The sequence below is a fragment of the Leptodactylus fuscus genome, chromosome 5 (assembly GCF_031893055.1).
Source record: "Leptodactylus fuscus isolate aLepFus1 chromosome 5, aLepFus1.hap2, whole genome shotgun sequence".
NCBI lineage: Eukaryota > Metazoa > Chordata > Amphibia > Anura > Leptodactylidae > Leptodactylus > Leptodactylus fuscus.
The window spans coordinates 157,923,973-157,947,888 of record NC_134269.1 but is presented as its reverse complement, the minus strand read 5'-3'; the positions used below and the strand labels follow the sequence as shown (position 1 = coordinate 157,947,888).

The 23,916-nt window shown below is 40.4% G+C and overlaps 1 protein-coding gene across 1 annotated transcript in view; it reads left to right on the top strand.

Moving 5' to 3' along the window:
- The first annotated feature begins 2,376 nt into the window (after positions 1 to 2,376).
- Positions 2,377 to 23,916, top strand: part of WASHC4 (WASH complex subunit 4) — a 36,070-nt gene continuing 14,530 nt past the window's right edge. The window contains exons 1-19 of the mRNA XM_075274548.1: positions 2,377 to 2,492; positions 6,598 to 6,737; positions 8,862 to 8,915; positions 10,404 to 10,469; positions 11,223 to 11,268; positions 12,104 to 12,171; positions 13,346 to 13,428; positions 13,875 to 13,917; positions 14,007 to 14,110; positions 14,939 to 15,059; positions 16,239 to 16,362; positions 16,760 to 16,887; positions 17,677 to 17,837; positions 18,884 to 19,010; positions 19,713 to 19,838; positions 21,170 to 21,277; positions 21,780 to 21,926; positions 22,013 to 22,092; positions 22,210 to 22,315. Coding sequence (XP_075130649.1) covers positions 2,426 to 2,492; positions 6,598 to 6,737; positions 8,862 to 8,915; positions 10,404 to 10,469; positions 11,223 to 11,268; positions 12,104 to 12,171; positions 13,346 to 13,428; positions 13,875 to 13,917; positions 14,007 to 14,110; positions 14,939 to 15,059; positions 16,239 to 16,362; positions 16,760 to 16,887; positions 17,677 to 17,837; positions 18,884 to 19,010; positions 19,713 to 19,838; positions 21,170 to 21,277; positions 21,780 to 21,926; positions 22,013 to 22,092; positions 22,210 to 22,315 — 1,899 coding nt within the window. The 5' untranslated portion in view covers positions 2,377 to 2,425. The remainder of the gene's footprint in view (positions 2,493 to 6,597; positions 6,738 to 8,861; positions 8,916 to 10,403; positions 10,470 to 11,222; positions 11,269 to 12,103; positions 12,172 to 13,345; positions 13,429 to 13,874; positions 13,918 to 14,006; positions 14,111 to 14,938; positions 15,060 to 16,238; positions 16,363 to 16,759; positions 16,888 to 17,676; positions 17,838 to 18,883; positions 19,011 to 19,712; positions 19,839 to 21,169; positions 21,278 to 21,779; positions 21,927 to 22,012; positions 22,093 to 22,209; positions 22,316 to 23,916) is intronic.

The window sequence follows — 23,916 nt, the reverse complement described above, 5'->3', positions numbered from 1 at the left end:
CCTCGGTTCACAACCGTGACATTTGAAGGGTTAGCTGTCTCAGCACAATGTGACGCAGTCAGAGCGGGTTCACACCTGCCTCCAGTCTCCGCTTTTGGGTTTCCGTCTGCTGAGAGAAACTGGACAGGAGACGGAATCCCTGTGGTCAGTTTTCAAACCTATTCACTGGAATGGGTTTGCAAAGTGACCGCCCGGGAGCATCTTCTGCCTCTTCACGGTGAAACCTTTTATTTTTAACCGGACACAAAATCCTGCATGTCCGATTTTGTGTCCGGTTAAAAAAAAAATTGCTTTCGCCATAGAGAGGCAGAAGACGCTTACAGGAGGTCACTTTGCAAACCCATTCCAGTGAATGGGTTTGAAAACCGACCGCCGGATTTCCATCTCCTGTCCAGATTCTCTCAGCAGAACACGGAAACCCGGCGTAGGTGTGAATCCGACCTCAGGCACACTATAAGCTGTTGTTAGTAGGTTGCCATGCCTATTATGTTCTGTGCACATATGACTTGGATTGTATAATGTATTAATTAGTATGTGAAAGAGAATTCTGTTTTTCCAAAAAGTGAGCAATATCACTTTCACCAGATTTGGCACTTCTGTACCATTCGGGGTATTCCCCACCTCTTTTGAACATTTTAACCCTTTCAGTTAATTTGACCTTTGGGGCCATATCCTCCTTGAATGCTCTCTTCACAGGGTGTGAAATATATGGAATAAAGGAATTTGGATCTGAGAAGCTCTTTTTAATGCAGTCTGACCTGATGGGCTCCTTTACGCTGCCCATGTTCTGGAGGGCATTTGTATCTTTTTTTGCCCCATTTTAAAAAGGCACAATTATAAAAATACAGTGTCAAAAGGATCTTCATTTAGGCCACAGGCCCTTTTCTTAACAAAAAGCAAAAGTTGTGAGAGCAGTGTAACATCAGGGGGGAAAAAAGAGCAAATACTTTATAAATGAAGTTCAGGGCAGAAAAAGACCACAAAAAGGCACAATTTACATAATAAAAGACACAAGTAGCTTAATAAATATGCACAATGAGATTTAGACTAGTCACTGTGAAGCAGCTTTGTACTATTATTGCTCAGGACCTGGCCACTGGTGGCATAATGGGCCCAACAAATGGGAGATAACTCTTTCTCATCCCATTGCTGGTAAGGACCAGGCCCTTATGGTGTAGGGCCGTAATGATGAACCTACAGCATGCGTGCCAGAAAGGGCACGCAGAGCACTCTCTGCTGGCATGCACGCCATTGCCCAGATCACTCACTAACGGGGAATCAGGTACAGAAAGCTGTCAGTGTAGGCCGCAGTCATAAGTTATCAGCGCCTGCAGTCAGAAGAAGGAGGTCGCCCGGAGGCTCTTTATAGGTAAGTATAATAGTATGTGTGGGTGGGGGGGATGGAGGGGAGTACTGAGGACCATATAATACTGTAGGGGGGTCTACTATGGAGCATACAATACAGAAGGGGGGCCCAAAGTGGAGCAGATAATACTGTCTGGGGGAGCTTCACTATTTATATCACACAGTATATGTTTTATAGCAGACGTAATATTAGTACAGGCTGTAATAATATTGTACGGTCACTATAAAATAGATCCTGTGCTTTGTAAATAATTAACATTAATTGTTCAAAACTACCAAATGTAGAGACCTTTATATTTAAAACAAAGTTGTTTGTATCATTGAAAGCTCTGTAAATCCCATTCACACAATGTAATTAGTGGGTTGGTAACAGTTCACTCGGTCTCTAAAAGATTTGCCATCACTGGAGTAGGGGACGTAGCCAAACCCTGAGCTCGCCCCAAATACTTCTCCAGTTCAGGATCTGACCACTAGGGGGCAGAGAGCTCCTCCTTACCAGTTATAAGACACAGCTCACATAGACTTCCCGACACTGAGAAGGAGCAGGTCCTGGTGGGGAAGAGTTTAGTCACATCCATTCTGGTATCTGCCGACAATAAAAAGATGGTTATTTAAGGGTCAACTGGAGGGGGGGGGGGGGTAACGTGCACCATAGTCAGTAAAATAGGAAAGCAAGAAGAAGAGGAGGAGAATTGTAATACAGTATCAACCTAAACCAGTCAATTAGGATGAGACTTGTACAGAATTTCCCAGTGCTAGAGCAGGGACATAATGGAGATGAAGCCCATAGCCGCCAATGACAGCCCCGAGAACCTCAGCGTGAACTTCCCTTGTCTACATAAACTTCCCCAGCTGTGATTTACTGCTCTGACCCTGTAACCTGCGAACAACCTGGAATGTGCCCGCAAGAAAAATGGCGACAAGAGAGTCCTTCTTCATATGCGCATGCCCTGCCTCTGAAGCGAGGGGGCGTGTCGCGGCAGGAAGTCACGTGCCACCGAGTGTCACGGGGGAAGCAGGCGGGCGGGGTCAGTGGTCCTCCCTCGGTTGCTGGACGGTGATGGCGGCGACTACCGAAACCATTTCCCCGGACTGGGAGTTTGATCGCTTTGATGACGGCTCTCAGAGTAAGCATGTGACTAGGGGGCGGGGCTCCGGGCGTGTGACAGGACAGGGTGACTGTCACCTCGTATTTCTATGGTTTGCACAGAGTCCTGCAGAGATGCACGGCTGTTGTCGGGGTGCACCATGGGCAGCCCCTTGTAGTGATATGGAGCCTTTCTTTATACAGTGCTCCTGGGGGGTTCCTGGTGCTAGTGTCCATTGGGGTGACCCTGCTCATGTCAGGGGGTGCTGGTGTAATAAAATGTAGCATTCTATTATCATGTACTATTATAAGGCAGGTACTCCCATCACCTGGGCCCCCCTCTATGATAGTGAATGGGCAGGTACATACTATGGTGCAGTCTATTTCCCCGACTCCTGTAAGATCACCAGAAAGTTGTTATGTAAAATCACATGACCTGTGAGGGCGGCTGGGAATAGCAATGGGGTCCTGAGCGTTCCCATACTGTCTGCTTCCTCTATGGCAGCTGCTCAGTCCTGTGAATAGGAGGCGCACTGAATTCATGAATGGATGGGCACGGTGGCCATAGGACTGTCTTTGTGCACAGTGTGTCTGTGAAAATAAAATGAATGCCGCGCTGTTTATTGCGGGATTTTTAGAAAGCCGTTTCCTTATGTAGTGGAAATTATCAGGATGCCCTAATACTCAGGATTCGACAAGTGCTGGCATGGCTCCGGTTTGTATAAAGTTCTTCAGAACCTGGAGACGCAATGGGGGGGATTTAATAAGACTTGCGCTTCGTACACCCGGCTTTATCCGTTCCCTCACTGGTGTATTAAGAGGCTCTGGTCACATCTCGGTAAGTCGTGTGTGCCAGACTTGAAATCTCCACTAGTCAGATACTGGCATGGAGTCATGGTATATCTCATTCCAGTTTTTGGAGTGCATTAGGCTCCATTCACACTACTATTCACACTATTAATGTGTGCTCGTATCATCTTTTACAAGTTAATAGCAATGGAGATCACCTGTGTCCATTCCCATTGATTCTTACCGGAAACAACATGGCAGACGCTTTCTTCTGTCATGTTTGCTTACTTTAGTAACAGAAGTAAAACTCCATATGCACGACTTGGACTTCAGTAAAGTAAAAACATGACAGTAGAAAGCTTCCATCATATGTTTACATGCGGGTGAATGTAGATGGACCCTCAGCAGAGGCGGCTCCATCCGCCTCTGTCTGTTGGTCTCATCCAGTGATGGATGAGCACAACGTACATTAAATACCGATAGTATAAATGTACTGCTATAGTAAATTTGATGGGGTGAGATGTCCCCCTCCCCAGCGTGCTTTAATCCTCGCCCTGTTCTGGCCACTTTCATAAAAAGTGACACAAGATTCACCATATCTTCATCTGTGTTCTCACATAGAGAAGAATAATAAGTTCCCCTCAATGTTGCCTTTTATACGGCTATCATAAGTTTAATTTCCCCAAAATTTTTAAGATTTCTTTACAGTAAAGGTTATGTCCACACAAAATCTCTGCAGACGCCGCCACACCGGATAGTCCGTTTTTGATTCATAACACTTTCGCTGTAGCTCTCACCCTCTGTATAGCAAAGGGAAGAATCCACAGTAACAAGAGTGCAACATAATGCACACCACAGGTCAATGTACACAGCAGATTTTATTTCGTGTAGTATGTGGGTGAGATACTCTGTAGAACATTGTAGATTTTCTGCCTGCCATTCAGATGTCCTGTGTGGCCATAGCCCTATGTTACTTATAGTGGAGCTATAACTACTGTAGTACCAGCCACACACTCCAGTGGTACCAGCGATCCAGCTGTATCTAGCTCTATAACTAGTTTCAGGTGTGTACAGGTTTTTAGAGTCCAGATGTGAACAACAAAAAAATGTTCCCAGATATTCTGAAAGTAGGGAAATACACTGAGATTTACTAAGCTAAATGCACCAGAGGTCTGTCTTTAAGGAATAAGAATAGGGCTAAAGAGAGGACTGTGTATGTGGTGTATAAAACATTGCAGGTTTCACCTCAGATCTGTCGTAGATTCTATTTTTTTCCAGACCTGGCATGGACTTCACTCAATGCCACGCATTACAAGCAGAGTTTCTTGTGGATTTTGTGTGAAATCTTGAGTAGATCTTAGTCATAGCTAAATGCTTTCTGCAGAACTTCACAACAGGAAATATTTCTAAATCCAGTGTAACTGTCTGTGCTCTGTGTCAGCTGAATGCAATGATTTCTCAGCTTCTATCCAATTTACTATGCAGATCAGCAATCTTAGTATAATAGAATCGTTTTTGTGGGCATCCAAGATGAAGTCATGTGCTCTTTCGATACAATTTTCATGTGACATTTTACCAGCGTTACACTTAGAGGGTCTCTAGGGAGCCTTTTTTGACTTTTATAGATGATGTACTTTGGGGTTCCAGGCTGGTCATCTGATTGGAACGAACCGCCTGGGTCTCTCCTACTTCTCCTTCCTCTGTTAGTTACATGTGCTACGAGGGCTGTCAGACCATTGTAGTCCATCAACCATAGCACAGTAACTAATGATGAAAACAGAAGTGGTAGGAGGAAGCAGAGAGACCTGGGGGCCGAGTGCTGGTTCCAGTCATGTAACCTGGGATCACAACCAACCTGGAACCCCTATGTACAGCATCTTAACCTTCCCGGAGGACGTAAACTAAAACAAAAAAAACTCCTCCTGGAGAACCCCTTTAAGTTGCAAGATAGGGAATAAATCTGAGACACACAGAGATCATCACCAGAGCTGTGGAATTTTTTTTTGTCAGTATGGAAATGAGCTCCTTGGAGCAAAGGGAGCCTGGCATTGCTCTAAAGGGGTAAATGGCAATGCCCTTATTGCTCCAAACAGCTAATTGCAAATTAACAGCAGATGTGATAGCTCAGAAATGGAGTTACCAATTAACAAGGAAAAAGCACTGTGATCATGGTAACCTTACCTAACCTATCTATCTGCGGGCCTGGGTTCTGGTGATAGACTCCCTTTAAGATTGCATGCCTCCACGGGCATATCTTGTCATACTGAAAAAGTGTCCGCCACCAGGACTTTCCTCTATGAACTATAAGCATAGCCAAGTAGCTGGGGTTCACTTGGATAATGTGCTTTTTTCCTGATTGCTGCCTCAATTACTGAGATTACTTTACTTCTTTTTTTTATTTTTTTTTAATATGAGCTATTTGTTGCAACAATGGAGCCCTGAACTCAACTTCATCCAGCTCTTTGGAATGAACTAAAACAGAGATTGGGAGCCAGGCCCTCTTGTCTAACATCAGAATCTGAATCTTCTCAAAATGGATTGGGCATTGGGCAGAATTTCCCGCAGACACACTCCAAAACCTATTCTTCCCACAGTGGAGGCTATTTTAACCGTTAAGTACTATCATCGTGTCTGTCATACACCACTATCACACATATCATTATGATAGATACCATGATGGTTCTTAAGGGTTAATTACAAGGGGTAGGGGGGTGACAACTCCATAGTAATGCCTATTGATTTAGAAAGGGATGTTATAAAAAAAAACCCCTCATGTTTGTGTCCCAATACTTATATGTATACTGTGTATTTGCCAGGTAAAGCTCCTGACACATACCTCCAAAGGAAACCATATAATGACATCTGTCACCCATAGGCTGCAATACCGTTGTCTATGCCTTTTTGTGTTATCCTGACTGATACTGGCCTAATAGAGTCGAAGAGGCACTCTTTTGGCCTCTGTTGCATTAATATAATACTATAACCACTCGCAGCCTGTGTGTTGGGGCTTCTCCCTGCATACATAATAGGTGGCTCATAACCCGATGTCTGAGCCCTGCCAGGTTTATCAGCTAAACCTTAATTCTTCTTATAACATAACTGGCTATTATGATGTGTCTTCAGGTTGATGTATAATTTATACCTGCTTTTTGGCTTGGGTAAAGCAAAGTTTTGGAAAAGTGAAAATCCAGCCTGTTGAATCCATGTTTCCTTAGAAATCATGTTGCTACCACTGCTGCTGTAAAACAGTTATGTCAGTAATGTCCGGCATTCTCAGGACTGGTGACTATGGGAAATAATGTCTGTGTTTCAATTGAATGTGTTCTTATAAGACCATTTTTTATTTTTTCTTACAGAAATTCATGCAGAGGTTCAGCTTAAAAACTATGGGAAATTTCTAGAGGAATACACGTCTCAACTTAGAAGAATAGAAAATGCACTAGATGATTCTATCGGGGACGTGTGGGACTTCAGTCTGGATCCTGTAGCACTAAAGGTTTGGTTCCTGTCCGTTTTTCATTTGTTTTGCAGCTATACAAAAGAACTGGCACTGCTAATACAAAATTATGCAAAATGGTAGGTATATCCAGCAACCAAGGAGAGTCCAATAGTAAAATAAAGTTTTTTTTTATTTTATTTTACTATTGGACTCTCCTTGGTTGCTGGATATACCTACCTTTTTGCATTCTGTCTTCGTCCTCGTCCGGGAGGCTCTATCCGCGCATCAGGAAATCCTACAATGTATTATTAATTTGTTGTTGGCTGTGGACTTCCTTCTTTTTACCAAATACAAAATTATGACTTAAAGGAATTCTTTCATTAAAAAACAAGTTTTAAACTAATAACATGTAGGAATTGCCTTTATAAAGGTTATTTATCTCTTACCTTTGTCTTGAAGGTCTGTGCCGCCATTTTTTAATTTCTTTTCTTTATGCTAATTGTGCTCTCAGCACAGCGATATCATCCATCCAGAGCTGCCTTTCTTTTGCACCGTTGGCCATTCTCCTCCTCTTCTTACAGGAGACCACCATAAAATGACCAACAGAACAGCCGACTGCTGGTTGTCTCTTACACGAGACCACCACAAAATGACCGCCGGCCTTGCGTAGTCTCCTGTATGGTCAGCCATTTTGTGGTGGTCTCCTGTAAGAAGAGGAGGAGAATGGCCAACGGCGCAGAAGAAAGGCGTAGATTTCACTCCAGGTGGTGGGTATGTCCTATCATAAATGAGGTGTACCCTCAGCCGGTGCAGGGGATATGAAGACTGAAGTTAAATACACCAGTTTTCCTAAATCTTTCCCATTCATAGTATAGGACAGAGCTGTGGTATAGTGCCAGCAATGGAAGGCTGTTTTCATGAAGTTGCCAGTACTGCAAGGACACCTAAAGAAGACATCACCATGTCAGTGCTTGAATATCCGAAAAGATACTAAATATTTCTTACAGTTTATCCATATCTCTCCAAGCACCTGCTCTTTATCTAGACTTAGTGCAGTCTGTAGTTTTATAAATCTATGCACCATTGGCACCTGTGTGAAATAAACACTGTCTTGATCCAGTGATGCTGCTGTAGGACACGATGTCTTAAAGGACAAACTCCATAAGCCTCAGACCTAAATCATCAAAAATGGAGAGTGTATGAGATGTCCGCCCACAGGGCCTGCTGTCCATAGCATTACATTACTAAATGCTGGTAACCCCAACTAAACCACCCTAGTTACATGCACGGGGCTGTACTGTCCAGAGCAACTGTGCTGTTTTGATTGAGATTGCAGTGGACGTGCAAAACCTAAAAAAAAGTTAAAGAAAGAAACCTACGTAGCTGCTTTTACACTTCACACTTGCGCCTATGTTCACTCTGCGTCATTCTGCCGGGTTTCCGTCCTAAGCCCTGGCGAAACTGGACAGCATGGTATCCCTATAAATATTGGCCCTCAGTGTGATTCCCCTCTTGGGCCTCAGCATGGCTATCCCTCTCATTGCTGCTTCCTAGCATGGCTCTGATCTAATTCCTAGACCCCATCATGACTCCTTTTTTCCAATTCCCCAACATTGCTAACCTCGATCACGCTTGCTGACATTTCATAGACCAAAATCTGAAAGCCCACGTGGGAATGCCCCAAGAATACCCATTTTGACCTGGGTATACATAAAACCATCCCTTTTGTGACCCAGTTCCCAAGATTGTCCTGGCAAATTGTGACAGTGGGCATGTATGCTGGACACCTCAGTGGCAGGTTGCATTGACTATGACATGGACTCTGCTACGCAGTGATGCTAGTCATTTTTGTCTCCTATTGTCTCTTACAAGTCTTCTGCTCTTGCTTGCTGAAGAACTTTATAGTGTTTCCTAAGGTCACAAGTTGATAAGTGATCAGCTTCCTGTCATGCTTACTCACATGACTGCTTCCTTGTGTATGCCATGTGCTCCAAGAAAAACAACCCTTATGTAGGGTTTTATACATCTACCTCTAGAGTAGGCCGCACCTCTTCAGCAGATTCTGGGGAGTATTTTATGTGGTTTTCTTTTGATTTGCTTTCATTTTTTCTTTCATATTATTCATGAATCTATATTGTTTATAAACCAGCTAGGAGTAATATAGTTTATCTCTTACTTCAGCTTGTGCCCTATGAACAGTCTTCTCTTCTGGAACTCATCAGAACTGAAAATAAGGTAATAAAACGCATTTCTCAAGGTGATTTTTATGGTTAGTGTTATGGTGGATCTTTTAATTCCTTTTTTTGCTCACATTAGGTTATATAGGCATTGTTAGTGAGCTAGTTGTGCACACTGACCCATTCATTTCTGTCACCCCATACACATGTCCATAAGCTAGAATAGTTCCTGTCAGTTTTGCGGTCTGTGTTTACTGAGCTCAGTGAATGGGGCTGTGGAGACAGGGGTAGGACATGGATATAATCCATGTGACATCCATGCAGCTTAGTCATGGCCTGGCAACACTTACACAGTTGTGTGCATGTTACTTTAAGCCGTGGCCACCTGCGAAATCACTGCGTATTACAGTAGTAACCTGGATGGGATATAAACAATAGCCATCCGCACATTGTGGGTAAAATAAACACAGCAAAAATGTTATTTCTGTACATTCTATAGCAGATTTTGATATTTTCAATCCAAAGGTTGAAAACTGCTGTAGGCACAGGTTAGAAAAGCAGGCGTTTTTTTTGCCATGGATTGGTATACTGCGAGATATCCTACTTGTGATATTTCACAGCAAACTGGCATGTAAGGCCGTAACCATAATGTGTGATAGAAAAAAAAATGCTGAATAGCCTGTTCGGGACTTCCTTGTTTTGCTAACCTTCTTACTATAAGATCAGAAGTTGTTTTTTCCGGAATTTCCTTGTAGCAAAAAAAAAAAAAACACAGTCATGCTGTGGACAAGTAGTGGATTGCAAAGAGGGATTGGTGCAGATATCGCAGCTTTTACCCTTTGTATTGCAAAGAGTGAAAGCCAGTCAGATAAATTGTCATACTGTGTGACAGTCACATTGTTATAATGTGCAGGTCAGCTTTTCCTAATTTTTTTTATGTCATCCACTTTGCTGCTACTGAACTTCGCAGTGGATTAGCCACCATCATATCCATTGCAACTAATCCACTGCACAGTATGTCCTATGTAGATATGCACTTACAAAGTGACATAATAAAGTCATCATATCAGTTTTTTTCATTAATGAATAACACAGGCAAATTCTATGAACTTTGAAGTATCTTATTACGGATAAATTGCTTTTTCGCCATGAAAAGTATTTCTCTTCTCTCCATAGGATGGAGGAATAATACCTGATTGGTGGGTATTTTACCACTGAGACCCCTACCAATCCCGAGAACTGGGGGTCCTTCACCCTACTGCGCATTTAGTCTTACTAGTGGTAGATGGCGCTGCCATTGACTTCACTGGGTGACGTGAAATGTGAATTACTGCTAGACAATAGCGATGGTTCTTATCTGAGTAATGCCACAGTCTGCGGCTGCCATTTATATCCGACTTTATCATTCATCGCTCTTATAATTTGGGCTGGGTATAATTTCGGTAATAAGTTTGTAGATTGGAGTGAAAACTGATGAATATTTGGTAGATTTAGGTTAATTCTATGTTTAGTTATGTATTTTTGTTTTATTTTGTATCCTTTTTAGGTTTTAAATAAAGTCATAACCGTGTACGCTGCCTTGTGCTGCGAGATTAAGAAACTCAAGTATGAGGTAAGTTATTTTCCTGCTGTGACATATTCTTGTTTTCACTAGTCAAATGTATTTTGTTTTGTGCCAAGAAAATCTATGCCTCTCCACATTCAGGCTTCAGAAACCTGATCTTCGCAACGTTAGGGGTGTGACTAAACGCTGCAGAATCCTCTAAACTCCAAATTTGTTTTTAGGATGAAGCAGCCAGAAAGCTTAGTCTGGTCTGGCTGTGCAAAAGCTGCAAATCTTACAGCAGTACAAGATAGATCATAAATAGATCATAAGAATGTATCCTGAAATGCATTTGTTCCTTGTTTCTTTTGTTGGGGGAAGGGAGCCTCAGCCGTAGTCTATTTGGATAACTGCTACATAATCCTATGACAATTGTAACTTCCGTGTCAGACAGATAACGCAATAGATTTTTGTGTAGCAGGCCTGCTTCTTCTGCAGTGTTCTATGGCTCCAATACCTTGGGGGTACATCATACTGAGAAGCACTATTTTATGGCTTCAATACCAGGGGCGCACCTCATCATTTGAGAAGTACTTTATTATAGCACCAGAACTTGGGGCACCTTGTGCTTTGAGAAGCATTGTTTTATGGCTCCAATACTTGGGGGTGCTTCATATTTTATGAAACACTGATTTATGGCCTGATACATCAGTCTTATGTTCTTGTGTGACCAGGAATGCTTTTTATTGTAATGGTTTAGGATCTTATTATATTGTTGCTTGTATTTCTTTGTGTAATTCTACTTTTTAATTTCCTGTGCAGGCAGAAACAAAATTCTATAACGGACTTCTGTTCTATGGCGAAGGAGGTAAGCTGCCCTTCTAGAAACTGTTCTTATACAGGTAACATTTTATAGATGGCTGTAGTACTTTAAGATTCCTTGGAGTATTTGTATAACCTGTAATTTCAGTGAGATATTTATAGCATATGCCATCTGTGTGTGCTCACTAAGGGTATGAAAGCTGGATTCTCCCCCAACCATAAACACACATGTGAACGTAAAGGGGCTATGCTTTTCTGGATAGATCTGGAGGTTGCTGAGGCTTTCCTTTTCGTAAGCCTAGGTATATATCTTCAGAGACCATTGCTGTATCATGAATTCATAACAAGATATCCCTTTTATTATCAACTTGGATTTAAGGGGTTGGCCAGGATTTTTTCTTTATTTATGGCTTATACCCTATGAGATTCCATGAATAAAAATTCCTGGACAACCTCTTTAAATGCTGTGAAACCAAGAGAACAATTAACATAGTAGGTGATGTTGAATGAAGACACAGGCCTATCAAGTCCAGCCTATAACACTGCAGTGTTGATCTAGAGGAAGGCAAAATCTCCATGATGCCAGTTATCCCATGTCAGGGGACAAAGTTCCCTCCCAACTCAGAATCTGGCAATAAGTATGAAACGCATCTGGCCTCAACCTGGCAAGAAATTTGTGCACCTGAGGAAACGCGTTGCGAAGTACATTTTATCAATAAAAGTTATATATTGCATCCATCTTGTCAGTACTCCGTTCTAATGGCCAGTGAGCGCAGGTCCCCACTCCCTGCCATTGGCTCTTTTTAGACAGGGGAATACAAAATAGCCCACCGTTTCTTGGTACAATTAATTGATCTGCTATATTTCTGTTTCTTTTTCAGCTCCAGAGTCAAGTGTTGTGGAGGGAGATTCCCAAATACAAATGGGGAGGTTTGTCTCCTTCCTACAGGTAAACTTTTCTCCAGAATGAGATTGATGTGTTTTCTAGTTAAATAAAATTTGCGTTTCATGAATTGTGAGCTCATGTCTACCTGGCAGTGATCGGTTTAGATGTACCAGCCTACTTGCCTGTTATGCCAATTGGCATGGCCAGCTTTGGCCAAAGTTTTTAAAATATTTCAACAATATGCGAGATTTGAGACTTTGGCACTTCTATTGTAGCATACTTGGATGAATGGCTAAAATATAAAAAGAACAATAAAGTAATTACGGGAATTAATAGTAACAGTTTGCAGCAATTTTCCGAGGTAAAAAAAAAAAAAAGGTAGCACATTTTAGTTCACATTTAGTTAGCATAAAGTTTAGAGGGTGTAGTTAAGCAGACGAGATCATATCCAAACGCATTCTGACAAATTTATCAATACTGAAGGGCTTTTAAGTTCATGTAAATTTAATAAGAACATACTTTTATTTAAGACTGACATGTAGAGAGGATCTGTCTCTTATATGACTTTTTAAGGAAATTCTGGTTTTCCCCATGAAGTAACAGCTCTGGAGCACCTTATCTGTTTTTTTTTGTTATTCTTCCTTTGCTATTCCCCCTGTCAAGGAATGTTCACAGACATACTTATAAGCTGGCAACACCCGTTTGCTAATTTTTTTTTACAAACATATCTATGAGGAACAATAAGGGAATAGTACAATCCAGAGTGATAAGTCTTAGAAGATAAAGGCTGTGTTCACGTGGAGGAATTTGCTGCGGATTTCGCCCCTGAATCCCTCTTTATTTTCCGCTGTGTGAACATACCCTAATACGTCTGCCCTAGTGTTTTTGTTGATCATGAGGGACCTGATGTTTTTTTTTCTATCCACTGCTTACTCTGCATATGTGATTCCAGCCTAATTTTAGGATCCACAGCTTCTTACACTTGATACTACTAGATTTTACATTGGCTAACTTTTGACTTTTGATTTTCTTCCTTCATGAAAGTTCTCTCTTTTCTTTATTATAAAAAAAAAAAAAAACAGGTTTGTTGCGTATTGTTAAATCTGGTGCCTGTATAATTTCACTCTATTTCTGCTCATAATATGACATAAATCAGTTTTGGGTGATCTATAGTTAAATGTGTTTTCTTTTCTTCTACGTCTTTTAAATTGTTTTTATTCTTTTTTTTTTTTTTCAGGAACTGTCCTGTTTTGTTACAAGGTGCTATGAGGTGGTGATGAATGTTGTACATCAGATGGCTGCTTTGTATACAAGCAACAGGTAAGGAAAAACTCAGCACACTACCTATTTTTTCCATAGCCCCATATACATCACTTTGTATTGTCACGGTCCTGTGTATTGGGCTGTGAGCCTGGGGGAAAAACTCCGGATAGGTCATATTCTAGTTTTGCGACCCATGCACAATGTCCTCAGTGAATGCGGCCATAGAGGCACAGAGGGCACAGAGATGTCATCCAAGTGTCGTTCGTGCTGTTGAATCACGGCCCGGCTACAAGCACGTGTGTGCATGTCGCCTTACCTACAGGTTTCACCCTTTGCATTGGGCTGGCACTATGTGTGGCGATTTCACAACATACATGATATGCCACGGATCTAAAATATTAATTTTTTTTTCACTCTGTGAAATTGGTATTGTAAATTCCATGGACATGTATTTTACTTTGTAGAGTCTTTTTGTTTCCTCATTTTTACTTATTATTTTGCAGGAATGAATCCAAGATCATTGAGACTTCAGGAGTTCATTTCTTGGTGAGAGATTTGTTCTCATTTTTGATATTTTATATTTGTTAATGCCTGTAACCATTCTCCTTGTTTATGTCTGTCATCCCATTCTCCAGACTATGTATGAGCACCTGGGAGAGCTGCTCACTGTTCTGTTAACCTTGGATGAAATCATTGAAAACCATGCCACTCTCAAGGATCACTGGACTATGTACAAAAGGTAGGCGAAATCCAGATGTATACTAGACCAAATATATATACTAGAGTACGTGCAAATAGTGGGGTTACTGAAAACTCTGCTAATGCTTTCATATCAGTATATGGAGTTATTATTCATTGTCAACCTCCAGCACGCATGTGTGTAAGGATAGCAAGCAAGCTATTTTTTTTCTGGCGTAACAGAATGGGACATGGTTGTTTCTACCATTGGATGCCCACCAGGAAGAGCAACAGGGTCTGCAGAAGAGAGAAGGAAGACATGCATACTTCTGCAGCATTGCTTGTCCCTCCGTCTGCTTGGTATATCATTTGGGTCAATGAAGAATGGATGGGCTCTCGGCAGTGCCGTCCGCTGAGTTTGGAACAGCTCAGAAGGCTGAAAGTGTCAGTGGTCCCCAGGCCCTTCAGTCCAATATAACTTTTTTTTTTTTTTTTTTTTTGGGGGGGGGGGGGGAGGGGGGTCCAACTTCTTTTCATAGTTTTGCATTCCATGATCGTTAAAAAGCAGTATATTGAATATTAGGCATTATTTGCAACAGGTTTGACATTGTATGCCTTGTTCACACTTGTGCCTGCTGTCTGCTGAAATTGCAGAAAAACAGATTGGGAACGGTTTACAAATGGTTTATTTAAGAAAATAAATAAATCCATTCATTTCAGTGGGTTTTTAAAGCGATCCGCAAATGTCCGTTTGCAGCCTCTCCACCGTGAATCCGCTTTTTTTTTGGACAGAGACAAAGTCCTACATGTTTGACTTTGCTTTCTGTAAAAAAATGTTTTGCTGCATCCATTTTTTTTTAGTAAATCTATGTATCAATTTGTTTTGTAGGTTATTAAAGTCAGTACATCATAACCCAGGAAAGTTTGGGATTCAAGAAGACAAACTAAAACCCTTTGAAAAGCTGCTTTTAAAGTTAGAAAGCCAGTTACTTGATGGAATGCTGTTCCAGGTACTGTAACTGCGTATTGTCATGTATATATTATCTTAAAGGGGTTTTATGGACTTTGACAGCAGATCAGTTGTTTGAAGAAGTATCATCCTTCATATGAGAGCTGGAGGCTCTTCACTGTTTGCCAAGCCTAGCACTGTACATTGTATAGTGATTGTGCATATTATTGCAGCTCAGTCCCTTTCATTTGAATGAAACTGAGATGCTAACAGGCTATGTGACAGAAGGAAATGGTGTCACTGTTTTGTGAATCAGAAGCAATGATAGCCTGAGTGCCAAAATCACTTCCAACAGCTGACTGCTCGGAGTGCTGTGTGTTGAACCCCTGACAAGACAACCTCATATTGACAACCTATCTTTAAGGATATGTGATTTAGTTTTAGAAGCCTGTAAAACCCTTTCAAGGGGTTGTTCAGTACCTGAAGGTAATTGATAATGATGACCTAACTATAAGTGGGTCAGACACCTGGCATCTCCTTGGAGCAGCTGATATACAAAGAATGATAGAGGAAGCAGACAGCTCTGTTTTTCTGTGTATCCTGACCTGAGCTAGATCACTGCAACCTAAGTCCCATTCACATGAATGAGAACTTATGTGCAGTTCCTGGTCTGGACACTACACATAGAACAGATCTCTCAACTTCCTCTTTGTTTCTCTGTATATCAACTACTGAGAGCAGCTGATCCATGTGGGTGCTGGGTGTCTGACCCACACTTATCTGACACCTATCGACCTATCCTTAAGATAGCTCTGCAATATTATAGCCCTGAAAAGCCCCTTGACCCCTTGAAGTGATTGGGAGTGGGCCTTTAGTTCCAGGTAACTTTCACAATGGAGCTCTGTACAGTGTAGCGGTGTCACCTAGAACTGCAGCCCTGCTCCCATACTTTAAATAGGAGGAGAACTGTTTCCGGCCATATACCTTTTATATGGGTTCTGGCAGCCAAAATACTTGCTTGGGATGAGGTCCGGGTGTCATAGCCCAACTGATCTGATGACTTATCCTGTGGGTAGGTCATCAATGTCAATCACCTTCAGGTCCTGGCCAACCCCTTTAGGTATTGCATTATAAAGGTACTGTGGTTATCACGCTTCATTGCTTCAGTTTGTTAATGGTTTGTGAATTGTTTGCGTTTTTCACTGCTGTATTTTTTATAACTTTTTCTTCTGCTTCACAGGGTTGTGTTGAACAGCAGTTTGACTCTACCAATGGTGGTGTTTCTGTCTCAAAGAATGGGACTTTTGCAGAAGAGTTTGCACATAATATTCGCACAATATTTTCTAACGTAGAAGTAAAACTTGGTATGTCTGTTTTTTTTTTTTAATTCAACAAGTTTTATTGATTTTCAGAATTTTATGGGGATACAGAAAAAAGAGAAGGGAAGGTGTACAGCAAATCAAAAGCCATTGTAGGCTATAAGCAGCAGTAATCATATTAACACAATAACAACATAATGAAGCAACCACCCAACCAAACAGAGTGATGTGTAACATGTGAGCCGCATCTAACTCTTTAGCTGCTGTGGCAGTATAGTGTTCGTTAGGTTGGGCAGATACGTGACAAAGGGCAGGTAATGTACCTGAGAGGTGGGGAAGGAGGGGAAAACTTGGTATGTCTGTTTTGTGGTATAAATATAGTTTGTGTTAACCGTTGTGTTCTTGTGTGTTCACTGCCTGATGTGTGTTCTCTGATTTCTAGGAGAATCCTCTGAAATTGACCAGCGGGAAAGATATGTGGGATTGTGTGGACTGTTTGTCCTTTACTTTCACATCTTTCGTACAGTGGACAAGAAATTTTATAAATCCCTTTTAGATGTTTGTAAAAAGGTACACGCTATAATATTGCAAAATTGTTAGATGGGGGTCAAAATACTGCACCACATACTATTCTGTGATGGGGGCACCAACATCCAGGATTTATTCTACTACTATTATTTCATTTAAAACTGTGATTTGGTCTGACTGCTGTTTTCCTTTTAACGGCTGTCAGAGCAGGCCCTTGTCATATAAAGCTACAAAACTTGCTTATTTTTTTCTTATCAGTAATTCTAATAATGCAGATGTGTTCCAAAATAAGTATGAAAGCACGTTAGTTGAATGTCTTTAAGATAACTATTGTCTTAAGGGTATGATCACAAATTTTTAGGTAGACTTTGCCTCAAAAAACACCTCTCAACTCTCCCACTCTTTTCAGTGGGTGTCTATTGCTGATGTTTTTATTTTAAAGCTTTAAAACCAGCTGCAGAAAAAAACAATCTGCTACTGACTCCTTTTGAATTAAATGGACGAGTTGGGAGGTGTTTTTTTTTTTGTTTTTTTTAATAATGTGATTTTTATGTTAAATCGTGCTAAGATGTTCATATATAAGAATTTATTGGTTTAATAGCTGTTCCCTAATCTGTTTACGCTGTTAGCATTGTTGTCTTTTGAGCAAATGATGTGCATGGTGGCTTTCTTCCCTGATAAGTGTGTGACCACAGTCTGTGTATAAACAGCTTTACAATCTAATATATTAAAGGGCATCAAAGTATCTCAGATCCCCTCCCTGACTATGTGCATTTGTCAGAAGACTACAGTCCACTGGTACATTGAGTCTCTTGTTTGTTTGTGTTCCAGGTACCAGCAATCACATTAACAGCCAATGTAATTTGGTATGCCGATAGTTTTCTAATCCAGAAGGTTCCGGCTGCTGCCAAATTAATTGACCGGAAAAGTTTACTTGCCATTAAGAGTCAAAGAGAAAGCTACCTTCAAACCAAGGCTCAATCTCTAACCAAGTAGGTCTGCTTCAAAATCAGAGAAACTTAATGATTCATTTACACAAGGCCTTTTCTGCAGTGTGTTTTCTGCCCTGGTAGACCTTGATCTCCCTCATATTAGTTTTTCTTTATTTAATTGTAATATATTTGTCATTATGGCAATTTACAGATAGATAAACACTGATAATCTTGCTGGGCAGTTTTATTCTATTGTTCTATTACTGTAGACTAGAGATGAGCGAATACTATTCGAAACTAGAGTTTCTAATACCTTGCTCCAATAGGAATGTATGGGAGCGGCCGTACAGCAAGGGGTTAAGCGCCGGCCGCTAACATGCATTCCTATGGAGTGAGGTATTCGAATCTAGTATTCGAATCAACTCTACTGTAGACTCTTTCATTCATGGTTTCCGATCAGTTTTTCTCTTGCTTATTGCCCCATTATGACTGCAGCACATTTTGCTTTTCTCTCATGCTGTCTCTATGGACAATAAGCAGAAGTGTGCCCTCTTCCCCTATCCACCTCTACTCTGCACATGTAATTCTGCCAGGAGTAACTTTAAAATGGCAAACAAATAGGACGGCAAATACAGGGCAGGATGCAGATGACCCGATGCCTGACACAGGGGAAATAAAAATCTGATCACAATTAAGAAAGCTGCTTACTGTGTATGACTAACATCCCATAATAAATAAGCCACAAGCAGCTAGTCACAAGTATATAGAAGTATATAGTAAACGCTCTTTACATTATAGAACTTGCTGCATGCTTTCAGTGCCCACTATGCATAGAGAAGGCTACCTGCAGAGGTGTATAGGTTGTGGGGAAAAATTGGCCCCGTCATAGCAGGTTGGCTTGAAAGGAGACACCTAAAGAAGTTTAGATAAGTTTTTCAGGCAGAAAACAGGAACAATTAAAAAAGAAAAAAAAAATCATGCTACTTTTTGGGTAGAATCTCATTAAATGACACAGTTGTCTGAAATATTGGTAACCATTTAAAAAGTGATGTAAGTTTAATATGTCGCTTCTTAACACTCATTCTGAATTGTCTGTTTCTCTTTAGAGAAGTCCAGTCATACTATGTTTTTGTATGTTCCTGGATGATGAAAATGGAATCTATATTGTCAAAGGAGCAAAAAGCTGAGAAATTTGGTGAAGATCTGACCAACAGATGTAACATATTTGTACAGGTATTTGTTACTTGTGTACTGCATGACAGCCATTTTCACACAGTCTATTGGTCAGTATATTGCACCAGTATTTGAGCCAAAACCAGGAGTCAAAACTACAGAGAGAGTATAATATAAAGATTTGCACATCTGTGTTTTGGATCCACTCCTAGTTTTGACTTACAAATACTATTGTGAAGTACTGGCCTTTAACGTTTAACATTTTATTCTATGCATGTAAGTGATCTGTTCTACTAACACTGTACATGTTTTCATACTTACTACTCACATTTAGAGTGTTATCATCATAAGTTATATGGAGTATGTCAATGATGGGGTTAATAAGATCATTATTATTAATAGGCAGCTCAGTGGTTAGCACTGTAGCCTTGTGGCCTGGGAGTCCTGAGTTTCAATCTTGCCAAAGACAACATCTGCAAGGAGTTTGTATGTTCTCCCCATGTTTGAGTGGGTTTCCTCTGGGTACTCCGGTTTCCTCCCACATTCCAAAGACATACTGATAGGGAATGTAGATTGTGAGCCCTATATGGGATAGCGATTGTCAATGTCTGTAAAGCGCTGCAGAATATGATGGCGCGATATAAGTAAGCAAAATAAATAGGACAGAGTACATCATAACCTCTCTCCACTAATATTATTTATGAATTTATACTCTACATATCTATTAAAATCCATCCTTTATTTGCTGGTATTGTTTTTCAGGGTTTTCTTTATGCCTGTGGCCTTAGTAACATCATCAAAACGACAATGAACTTGTACATGTCTATGCAGAAACCCATGACAAAGACATCGGTTAAAGCATTGTGCAGACTCGTAGAGCTTCTCAAGGTGAGTCTTTCTCGATTCCTTAGTGCAGTCCTGAAAAATAAACTACTTACCGACTAATGTTGGGAATCCCCAGTGTTGAGCAGAGAATTTGGCATCGAGCATCAGTTACTTTGAAGTGCCACTACAGAAGAGAGTGACTACTATGGGCACCTTCAGAGTTGTGTGGGGTGTTTTTTTGTTTTTTGTTTTTTTTATAAATTGAATTAAAAAAAAAAAATTTTTTTAATGAAACTGGACATCCAGTTATAAAACAACTTTTAAGAAATGACTAGTACAGATAAATGTAAGAAATGTTGTAGTTCATTTTATTTAAGAAATTTGTTTCATTCTCAATTTTTATAAAGCTGCGTTACTTTTACATATTAGTCTATGGAGACGCTGCTGGAAAAGACATACAAATAACTAGCTGCTACACTGTGACTCATGGAGCTCCTTTAACATTGGTGTTTTTCTAGATAGAGTCTATTTGGGGTGATACGGTAGGTATCACTGTAGGGCCACAGGAACTTTCTCTAAGTAAAAATCATTAATTCTAGGCATTTTCTCATTAGGCATTACACATTGCTTTTTTTTTTTTTTTTTTTTACAGAAGAACTGTACAGAGTTTTTATTTCCAGTTACAAGTAATACTTTTCTATGTCAGTAAACCAATGGATTCCAGTTGAATGATGTATCATACATAAGATATGTATAATAACATATTCTACTCATTACTGCAGTTAAAAGCCAAATGTAGTTCTTCAGCATAAAAGTGTAGTGCAAACCCAGCCCAAGTGGAGAAGGAAACAGATTTCTTTAATAAAATGTAATATTTCTTTAATAAGATTTTTTTTTTTTTTTTTTTTTTTTTAAGTTGTTTACTGGAGGTACAGTCTCCCCCTTTCCACCTCTGTCCCACTGGCAGAAGCATTCACCCGAATAAAACATTCCAAATTTGCTGCAAATCATTCCCCAACTCCATTCCTCCCAAACTGTCAGGATCATCCCCACAACAGAGAGAGGAGATGAGAGAAGAACGTCCTCTGCCATTAAAATGAATGGGTAAAAAATGTAACCAAAATGCAGGGGCCTTGTGAAACAGATGGCACACATTGTAAACATCCCGGGTGTCAGTCCTTAGTGATCTCTTATTGACAACACAACCTGAAGATAGGTCTTTAAAAAAAAAAAAAGTTACATCAAATACCCATAGTTTGTTTGGTTGGACCCTTCTTGGCCTGTAGCTTGAGCACTTCCATATTACCCTGGTCTTATCTTGTGTGTCATATTGGCATGATTATTTTATTTCGCTCACATTTGCACAACTAATAACACTTCTGTCTTTCCTCCAGGCTATAGAGCACACATTCCATAGAAGAAGCATGGTGGTTGCCGATTCTGTATGTCACATTACTCAACATCTTCAGCATCAAGCACTTGCTGCCATTGCTGTTGCAAAGGTAAAATGTTTTCAGATCCTCAGTCCCCGTATTATTGAGGCTTATTTATGTGGAAGTTACTGGACATTTTCTCATTGGGTTAGTTGCTGATAGTGATAACATTCCTTATTTTTGAGTATTATATATTGAATAATACATTTTTATTTATTATTATTATTATTATTATTATTATTATTATTTTCATTGAATAATATTCCGTCATCACTTTCCACAGTGTGTGTCTAACTCTAATCTCCCTTTTAGTTCCCTTGCACAAGACTGCATGCTTTGTCAGTGTACTAGCTGTGTTATTAATGCCTAGCGCACTGACCCATTACTTCCTTATGGCCCTGCACACACAACAGGGTATTATCGCTGGTTCCAGTAGAGAGCTATTAGCCTTTGGGCGAAATTCTGGACAGCCCGAATTTTTACAAGGATTTCACATCATGTGTCTTAAGAAATTAATTTTCACTCTACTTATTTCTTATTCTCTCTCTCTCTTCCTGTTTTAATGATACAGAAGAGAGTTATTTCTGACAAGAAATACAGTGAACAGCGTCTGGATGTCCTCTCTGCCCTCGTCTTGGCTGAGAACACCTTGAATGGCCCTAGCACAAGGCAGAGGAGACTAGTGGTTGCCCTAGCCTTGAGTGTTGGCACACAGATGGTAAGCCTGAGTCTTCATTCCTGGATTCACTCCTGGAGTGAGGTGTCCTCATATAATAGAGTTGTTTTGCTTGTTTTTCATTGTAGAAGACCTTTAAGGATGAGGAGCTTTTACCACTTCAGCTCGTCATGAAGAAATTGGACCTCATAAGTGAACTGAGAGAACGGTATAAATGTATTTTGTGCTGCCATAAAGACTTATCTTTTTACGTGTTAATAGTATGCAGTGACAGATGGGAGAATGAAATACAGCCATCTGATGGATGTTCATTTTCATTTTGTAGAGTCCGGGCACAATGTGACTGCTGTTTCCTGTACTGGCACAGAGCAGTGTTTCCCATTTATCTAGATGATGTGTATGAAAATGCGGTAGATGCATCCAGGTTACATGTGAGTAACTTCATACTGTCCATGGGGCCTGGCATGGATGTCAGTATCATTATTATTTTATAGTTACTCTCTTACATTACATTTTTCTTAGCTTTACAAGGAATCTCAAAGAAAGAATGAACTTTAAGTTTGAACTTAAAGAAGATCCATGAAGCAAATAATATTGATGATCTATCCTTAGGAGAAGTCATCAGTATGAGATTGATGGGGGTCAACACCCCAATGATTAGTTGATCTCAGCATTGCACATGAGCTACACAGTGTACAGGGCCAGTGGTGCACTGCTACATCCACTCGGTAGTTTAGTGCTGGGTTACTGCAGTTCTGATTTAATTGTCCGTCCGCTCCCACAGATTTGATATTGATGGCTTATCCTAAGAATGGGTCATCGGTATCTTTTGCCAGGGAATTTCCTTTAATGTTATTGGGTTGTGTATAAGAAGTCCTGAAATTGCACAGATCAGCATTGATGGCCAATCTGCAATAGATTGCTGAAGTCAGTCTAACTACAGTGTGCATTCCCTCTCACACTGCTCCTTCTGTTTAAGGTAGAACTCCTGCAGGTAGGCAAGAAGTTCCCAATGGGTCTTTTTGGCCAACACCAATTTTAAAGCTCACCTTCAACTTTTGATAAATTAATAGTACAGATAGTTACAATAAACGTTTGTAATACATTTTATTAAAGAGATGTTTTCTTCTCTTCTTACCCGAATACTTTTCTCTGCTTCACTTCACCTAGGCTGTTATCACTAATAGCAACCATATCCTTATCCACACTTACACACAGAAGGCTATGAAGAGAGGAGGAGGCGGAGGCTGCTGCTGGCTTGTTACTTGATTTATTGCCTACTTCTGAACACTGGTAGAGCGTTATCTTGCAAGACATGAAAGTGTGAAAATAGCTATATAACAGATAGCAGAGTGTGTCTTTTCTAGCAGCATTATCCTCCCCCTCCTCTCTCCATAGACTTCTATGTAAGAAGTAACTCAGCCTGGTAAGTTTAGAAGGAAGCATATTTCTTTAAAGGAGTTGTTTGATCTGTTATTTTTTTTTTTTTTTTATACCAATGTCCTTTCCCCAGGTTGGGGGTAAAGAATCCAAACCAAGCAGGATAGGTGCTGGACTATAACAGCAAATGGATCTGGAAGCAGAGTGGGAGTGAATGTGAACAGCGGGTAGAAGCAGTCTACTGCAGCACTGCATATAATGTACGGGGCCTTCTGCTTCCAGGTCCATCCACTCTATATCTTTCAGCAGTGGGTCAGTACAGCTGATCAGCACAGAGTCTGGGTCTTATAGGATAGATCATCAATATCAAAAACATCACAAAGCCCTGATAACCCATTCAGTCAGATAAATTATGACGTTTTTTATATCAATCTGTACTATTCATTTAAGGAAATGTGTTTCATAATTGGAGGATATGCTTTAAGTAAAAAAAATAAATCTGCACTTTGTATTCTTACTCCTCTACGAGTGTGCCAGCTCCATTTATCAGTATATACACAGCAGTGCACGAATATATTCACTAGAGAGCTGAAGGATTGAACCAAAGTAGACAGTGTTTCTCTTTAGAGAAAACCAGAAAGTCCTTCCTTCG